The 8,938-nt window shown below is 35.1% G+C and overlaps 1 protein-coding gene across 1 annotated transcript; it reads left to right on the forward strand.

Annotated features, from left to right (window-relative positions):
• The first annotated feature begins 7,713 nt into the window (after positions 1-7,713).
• Positions 7,714-8,938, forward strand: LOC108967508. The gene has a single exon (XM_018930980.1). The coding sequence runs from the start codon at positions 7,931-7,933 to the stop codon at positions 8,120-8,122; it is 192 nt and encodes a 63-aa protein (XP_018786525.1). The 5' UTR covers positions 7,714-7,930; the 3' UTR covers positions 8,123-8,938.

Consider the following 8,938-nt stretch of genomic DNA (forward strand, 5'->3'; position numbering starts at 1 on the left):
AATTCATAATAAAGTAAAATGAAATATATTTTTTTATTACTGAAAACACTATAACCGCGTAAGCGGTGTCTACGCTTATAGAGAAGAAGAAGAAAAGCACTACACTTTTTTATTTAAATTAAAAAAAAAATTTAATATTATAATTATTTTGTCACAATGAAATGCTTCACAAAAAATCTAAACAGTAAAAATTACCCCCAATAGATCAACTAAGGGTTAAATGTATACCTAAATCGATTTACTACTACTCATTTTGCTTTTATCGCTCTTTTAGAGTACTATCTAGTAGAGAGAGTCAATGTATGACAAAAAGTGGCATATGCGCATATCGATATAAAAGAAGAGAGTAGTATACAAAGAAGATAAAATAAAATGAAAATGTACAAAAATATTTTTATTCATTTTTGCTTTTTGTTTTGGCTTGTGTTTCTGCATTGGCTTTTGCCGTCTTTGTTTTGCTGATGCTTGTTGACAATTTTTTTTTATGCGGTTTGCTACACAAATATGTACGATTTATACATATAAATATGTAAATACATATGTGTATACAAAGATACATATGTGTTTGACTTTTCTGCTGTGTTTTTGAGTTTCAAATATCGCTTTCAAGTCACAAAAAATAATTTCGCGTGGCTTAAGCGCATTTCGAAAAACGAAAACAAAGTGAAACACAAAATAAATGAAATGATAATAATGGTTGCCACAATTAACAGTTTACATTTTCAGAGCTTATTTTATCTGGCTGTCAACCTTCAAAGTGGGTAAGTGATTACGGATGTGACACACAGACAGTTATATATAATAAATACATATGTACATATGTTCAATGGCCTGGCAAAATGAATAGAAAAGCCACAAACAGTTGTTGTAAGTATATACGATGGTTAACCGAACTATTTACAACTGAATTGGTTGATACATACAAACGTAAATATGTATGTACATTTTTAAGTGTGTRTGTATGTATAACTTTGTTTAATTATTTTTTGTGGTTTGTGTGTTTAAACAAGCCCCTTTTGCAATACAGCAACTGTACCGGAATATCTTATCAGCAGTGTTGCTCTTGATTGAACCGGTGCTTGAAGAGAACTTGCAAATCTTGACGACAAAACAAGTAGTACTTGTGCTTATAATATTTAATTATACATATATGTATATAATAGTTTTGCTTATATAAGGCAATGCATTTTAATTTCTGATAAAGATAATTTCAGAAATAAAAATCAAGTTTTTATTTTCTTCTTATCCGTATTTCAGGCGAGCACATTTTAAGTTTTAAAATGTGTCGAAAATTGTTTACTGCTTACATTTTTAAGATTTTAAAATAAATTAAAAAATACTAGACACTCGAAGGACATATACGCATAAGTAGCAATCCTCGATTAACACGCTTTCTACACACGTTGGTAAATCACTCGTTCTTACCTTCTGAGTGTTTATGCAGAGATACTTTTTAAGTGTCAAAATCGCCGTTTTTAATGTTTACCTATATTCGTCTTTATCATTAAATATTGATTTGGTGGGAATTACTTTGAAGGCGTTAAAACAAATATTGATGAATAACTAAATATTTTGCGTTTTATTTATATTTTTAAAAGCAACAATAAAGTTATTGCCGAAAAACAATTTTTTGATTACCAATCTGTTCAAAAACATTATACTCGAGATAACGTTACTGCTCAATTGCTTTTATTTGTGTAATGTTTACCTATATTCGTCTTTATCAATATTTAATGATAAAAAATATAAATAAAACGCAAAATATTTAATTATTCATCAATATTTGTTTTAACACCTTCAAAGTAATTCCCACCAAATATAATATACTAATGCTAATGATTCTTCCAGTAATCGAAACATTTTTCATAAACACTTTTTGTGATCAGCTCAGCTCCTTCAGCGAATTTGGATTTATCTCTTCAATCCACTGAAAACGGATTCCACGGAGCGGCAATTTCAGTTTGGAGAACCAGAAAAAATCACACGAATCCAAGACTGGTCAATATGGAGGTTGATCGATATTCATTGCGTTTTTGCTTTAAATTCGGTTACAATTGGCGGCTCGATGTGAAGGTGCAGTATTATCGTATAAAATCCATGAATTGTTCTTCCACAATTCCGGCGGTTTTGATGAATGTGCTCAAGTAAATGCCTCAATATGGCCAAATAGAACCGCTTATTGAACTTCTGTCGCTCTGGCACAAATTCATGATACAACAAATCACGAAGATCGAAAAAAACAATAAGCTTCACTATGATTTTAGAGCGTATTTAGCTTGTTTTTTTTTTTTTTTTGTTGGTTTTGGCTCGTTTTTTTCCTCCATTCCCATTATTATTGACTTGTTTGCATATCAAATTCATAAACCCATGTGCCATTGGCAGCTATAACGCTCTCGATGAATGTGGGATGGGAATTCGCACTATCAAGCAGGTCAAAGAGACCTATATTACTCTTTTTGAAAAACATTCGGCTTCATCGGGACAAGTCGATCATGAACGTGTTTCATACCGAAAATATCCAACAAAATCATTCGAACGGACTTGAAGGAGATTTCGAGCTCCCTTGCCCGACGGTATTCAAACGCATATGGATTTTGAAATTAATTCTCGACCAATCAAGCTTCATATTAATAGCACTCAACACGAAAAACAGTAAAAGAACTAGCCACAGGAAGCAAATTTCACTCAGAATTGTAAGACAAAAGCTAAAAGCTATTGAAAGGAAAAGGCTATATCAACTAGAACGACGTGATCTTAAAATAAAATAAAGCACTCAAATTTGAACAAAATAGCTTGTGGCTTTTGTTATGTCGATAATTTTTTGCTATTAATAATTTCAATAAAATGTTGGAAATTGGCCACCACACGTTAACGCCAATTTTCTATGACCCGGTGTAGCTTTTCGGCTAGAGCTGCGGATATATATATCTCTGCGCGCTCCTCGAGTGTGCTGACTGATTGGCGTAAATTTTTGATATACAAGTACTATACCACCAGAGAGAAAAGAATATAAAGGCGTTAAATCGCAGGATCTTGGCGACCATTTAACTGCGTCATTGCTCGAAATTAACGAGTCGACGTGTTTAGACGTCATATATGGGGCGGCGCACCGTCTTTTTGGAATAGACTTTTTTCCGCATGAAAATACAAAATACAGCAGCTACCAGAGAACGTGCGTTTGACTATTAACTTGGACAGTTTGTAAGCGTTGTAAATGACGAAATGGCAAACCTTACTGAACACACTGACAAAATTTGACACAAATCCATAAACAAACATGTCCACCATGAGCTGTCAATATGATGTCATCCCTATGGCTGAGCCTGAATATAAAATTGGATACATATACATACATATATACTCAAAAACATGTCTCTTCAGGCATCCAATAGAGGCATTCGATGGCTGTTTCCTTACTTCAAGAAGAAATTGTGAAATTTTATCCAGTTTTGAATATTCTAAATTGACTTAACCTTTTAATGATGTAGTAATTTTGAGAAAAATATTGTACTATATATTCTTCGCATTAGCGTTTACCATACATTCATATCGCAATGAATTTCCGGGCTTTATTTCCGTTGTAATTCTTCTTCTTTTTAAATATTATTATGTAATACATGCATGCATCCAACTTTTTTATTTTTAGAGTCAATTTTCTCCAGATTTTTTTTAAATTAGTTTAGTTTTTCTAGCTTATTTTCATTTGGAATAAATAGTACTTATGCAATGAGTTTCATAGAAAGTGGATTCGATAAGAGGCCAATTTTATATGGAATAGTAATATTTGCTCTATCCACATTACGCCTAGTTATATATTTGCATATGTACACACAATCATGCATAGGAACTTGTAGATAAAAGCTTTCTATTAAAAACTATATAATTTTTTAAAGCGAACATAACCGATATAAATATCTTCAAAAATTAATATTAAAAATAAAATTATTAAGAAAAATCCTATTTTTCCTATTTAAACGACTGACCTCGTGATAACTAAGAAACTTGGTGAATTAAACATATTTTTGCAACGAAGAGCAACTGAGGAAGAAGGTTCAAAGTAAACATAGAAAAAAAAAAATGGCTGGCAAAAGGCATGTTAGCTATGCGCAAAACTCTAAAAGCCTATACGGATGGCTCGAAAATGGAGGATGGAGTTGGTGCGGGAACATACTGTTCAGAGTTAGGCATAAGGCAAACTTTTAAGTTGCCGGAGTACTGCAGTATATTTCAAGCTGTCTTATTGCGAAAGCAGCGGCGCTGATTTCAAATGCACCTACAGGCAATTCCAGTGTCAACTTCTGCCTAGACAGCCCAGCAGCAATGAAGGCAGTAACCTTGTACCGCATATCGGCCAGTAGTGTCTTGGGGCAGCAGTAGGATGTGTTGCCAGAAGTAACCAACTTCACTTCAAATGGGTGCTATTCCACAAACGCATCGAGGGGAACGAATTAGTGGACGAGATTGCCAAGAAAAAGTATAAATATTTTTTTTCTAAAAGCCACTTTTTCTGGAATCGTAGTTTTTGACTTTCAAATAGATATAATCCCTTAATGCAATGAAAAGAACAAGCCTAAAGCGTTTTACCTTTAATTTAGTGGAATCAGAGTGACTTTATCATATTGGTTGTTATACCCAAAAAGGAACATTCAATGAGCAAATTACTTCCTTAATTTGAGCCAATATTTATGGCATCAGTAATTGAGCAAAAATACCATATATTTGCATTATTGTTGTGTAGTATATACATATGTATAGATGTATATTATATACCAATGTAATATATACTATATATTTATAAAATGGCATGCCAATGAAATTTTAAATGTAGAATCCTGTAAATTTATTTTATTCTAAAACAAAACTAACATTAGTCTAAGACTCAGTATTCTATAAATATGTACATATGTATGTATAGTATGTCAGTATAGGTATTTTTGTGTTTAATATAGAATTGTATTCAGTCTGACACAGTTTATGGAGCTACAGGTGTAGATACATACATATATGCCTTTAAAGATATGACATTGCGAGATTATTCTAGGCAGTCAGCCAAACTGTAACCTTTTTCCATTCTATCTACCAACATAAATTTGTATATATATATGTATATGTTAGATATGTAGCATGAAAATCTAATGCGTAGTTGTATATATGTATGTATGTGTGTAAATACATATATACAAACAAAATTTTGGCCTACGTGACTAACGAAACCGTCACTCAACTCAAATCTAACCCAAACAAATGAGAAATTTACGTGCCGACGTTGAAAAAGGACCTGGAAATTTTATTAGCAAATATTGTGTCAAATTTTGAGGCAATATTAGTTAGCATTTTGCCAAAATATTTACAGTTTTTAAATTTTTGCAAAGTTGGAAAGACGTACAAGTTGAATAATTATGCAAACAAACTGTAAATACGACTTAGATGTAGATATGTATGTATTTATACTTAAATACGTATGTATGTAAAATGCGAGACAGACCCCCTTTAAGGCGTAGACAATGGTGTGCATTGGTGAATGAACGCAGTGAGCTCTTATGTATATAAGCACATACATATGTATGTATGTATGTATGTAGGCACATATCTATGTTTGTATATGTAGACAGCTTACCGGCGAAAACGACCAAAATAGTAAACAGCAAAACGCATAACACGAGCGAAGTCATTAAAAGCGACCAAGAAGTAAGCAAAGCGAAACCAACATCAACAAACTTGAGTACACACCTGAAAAAAAATCAAAAAAAAAAGAAAAAACAAAAAAACCTATGCATGCATAAGTATGTATATCTACATACATACGTCTGCATATCTACATACATATATGTATGTATGTGTGTTAATTTATCATTAATCATTAAGTATAGGTAAATACATATGTCAGTTGGTAGAGAAAAAGTTCATAAGTGTTTCAAACACACAATTTCGTGTGTTAAGACGTTACCACTCTTTAATCGCCACTATCACCCCGTTGCTAGTAGAAATTGCTGGCATGTGCCCTTACAGGAGTATTAGAAACTGTACTCTCTACCACACGCGCTTGAACTCTGGCGCTCTGCTTTGCACCACCAACGTCAGTGCGGCACTTCAGCTCGCGCCTGCCTGGTAGGGTGGTGCGCTTGCTATGTTGTGAAACAAAAAATAAAAACAAAATTCAGAAAAACAAATAAGACTTTTCCATTACACACATTGCTCGCGAAGAGAATCGCGATAAAGACGAAAAAGTGGTTGGCAGTTAGTTAAAGTAACATGTGGCGTTTAATGAGCGCTTCGATTGCGCTACAATCGGAGATTAATCAATTGGTGAGGAGTTCATGAGCACTCGGAGCGAAACAACCTAAATCAAACGCAAGAGTTCCAGTGAGCTTTTTGCCCTCCGAAAGGGTTACTTCAGAACGGACGCTGAAAGCCAACCGTAAATGCTCGTATTGCGTAAATGTGCTCGGCTCGGCTTTAAGCGTCCGCTCTACAGGTACCCTAAGGCAAACCTCTCACTAGTTGTGAGGATTTTAACAATTCATTGCTCTATTATTGCAATTGTGGTAGAAAATCTTATCGGTTGCCAGTTGCAGAAGCTGGACGGTAGAAGACGTGACTCTGATTATTTTTCTTAGTTTAGAAAGACAATCTTGAGAAATACGGGAAAATGATTGAGATCAGTAGGAAGGAAACTGGTCGGTGCTTTGATCCCAGAGACGAGCTGAAAACAATTAAGCAATTGAAAGTTCACACTTTCAGACTGGCAAATTTGAATTTGGCCTCAAGGCTCTTCGCCGACTTATAAGATCGGATGTAGAAGTTATATTTTTATGACTTCACATGAGACTACATATAGTACTTCAAGTGCGATTCCCATCTTGAATTTTAAACATCAAACATAACCTAACCTAATCTAACTTCAAATGGTAGCAGTTTACTTTAAAACCCTCTGAAAGCTTTTCATATTGTTTTAGGAAATGATTGACAAATTTAGGAATGTTATACGAAAGAGAAGCGCGAACTAAAAATTACTGAGGCGCTTTGAAAATTTTAGTAATGCTTGGTGGAGGGGTACTGAGTTAAACGGAGAGTAGCCCAGAGGGTTTTGTAGAAGTATTCACAATGAAATGTGCCTGAACATATTTGGTATATGAGAAGTTTTTCATAAAGTAAGTAGTTTTCAAAAATCTTTTCAACTATTTCCCAAATTTTTGAGAGTCTAGATACTTCTGCTATAGTTTTTAATCTTTGGATGACTTTGGGATTCTACTATACATTTATGTGTTATATGCATTTCTTCTCAACCGTTCTCTAATATTGGAAAGATCTATTACTATCTCGTATATGTTCGAGATATTGGTTGAATCTTTTCATTTACGAAAGATTTTCTGCAAAAAAATTTATAGGATATTTCATAGCCCTTCACTCTCTCTCAGCCAGCTCATTTTGTAAAGTGCACACTACAAGCGAAGAGCTGACTGCAAAAATAAAACGTGAAGTAATAGTCTGCACCAAACGCGTGATAAGCGAAGTGAGCGCTCCAGAAGCCTGTCGCTTCAATGGTTGCTCGCCAAACATCAACCATGTGGTTGTTGGCGTTTTCGTCGACTCGCTGAAGTCTTTGTCCATGTGTGCGGTGTTGTTGATTTTTCGCGTTGGCTGCCTGACTGCCAGCCATTACGATTTGACTGCGTGTCGTTGACGAGAGTGACGCGGCTATATAAGCAGCGAAGCGCTGGGATAGAGTTCAGTAAAGTTTGTGCCTTCGAGCAGAATACTAGCGAAAGCAAAGTCAGAGAAAAAGTTAAAAAGTGAAAGAAAGTAAAACTTACAAAAGGTTCTAGTTAAGAAGACTAAAGACACTAAGAGCAGAACAAGTGAAAGTGAATAAACAGTTATTTTTGAGTGCATCCTATAAGCGAAAGCGAGCAAACCAACTTTAAGCAAGATGCCACATCAATTCCCAATTACACCACCTGCACAGATGCCGTGCCCACACTGGAACCACTTCCCCATACATCCACAAGTGCAGCATCCATTCGGCAGTTGCCAAGGCAATGTTAGCGGCTCACCGCCACCATCGCCGAGCTCCTACTCCTACTGCAGCGCCTGCAATGCCATGCAAAAGCGGACGGCATGAGATATGCCCACCAGCAGACTCGGTGCAAGCGAACAGCAACAACAACGGCAATAATACAAGTAACTGATGATGTTGCGAAAGCGTTCAGTTCCTGGCGACAGCGGCCAACAAAGAGAACGGAGTTGGCAGAAGACCTGAAGGCGTTGATATCTCGTTGTTGTCGGTTGAGAAGGCCACCCAGCGGCCACTCCTGCCCCCAGCGCCTGGAAATGGAAACAAAGACTGCGTGAGGTCGCACGCTGTCGTCGGGGAATGGCTGCAGCAAAAATGAAAATGAAATTGAATTCTTAAAAGTCGAAAATTAAAATACTGAATGAAAAGAACTGTCGCAACGCGTTTAATCTGAGTTAACTGGAGCGTTAACCGTTGCAGACAACACCCAAGCAACGCTCAAAAACCAGTTTCGAACTTGAAATATGAATACGCATTATTGCCGTTGTTGTATGGAACGTACTTAGTTGATACAAACAAACACTATACATACACATATTATATACAAGTGTCATATTGACGCCAACGCGATATACATGATACATATATACATTTTAAGCGCGTAAATATATTTACTTAGGTACTCCGAATTCAAAACAGACTTACAGCATTTATCATATAAGTAGGCATGTGTTTACATACATATGTGCTTAGTTTTAGTATATATAATACATCGAAAAACCGGCGTGTTTCCATTAATGCGTCAAAGACTGTAATTTCCAACATATTTAGCATTGTATGTATACAGTTATAATATAGTAGATAAGTTTGTATCCACCAATGAATTTACAAAAATAAATTTTATTATTCAAATTCAATTTTAAA

Source organism: Bactrocera latifrons, unplaced genomic scaffold, assembly GCF_001853355.1.
Source record: "Bactrocera latifrons isolate USDA-ARS-PBARC rearing strain unplaced genomic scaffold, ASM185335v1 scaffold_19, whole genome shotgun sequence".
In the NCBI taxonomy this organism is placed as follows: domain Eukaryota; kingdom Metazoa; phylum Arthropoda; class Insecta; order Diptera; family Tephritidae; genus Bactrocera; species Bactrocera latifrons.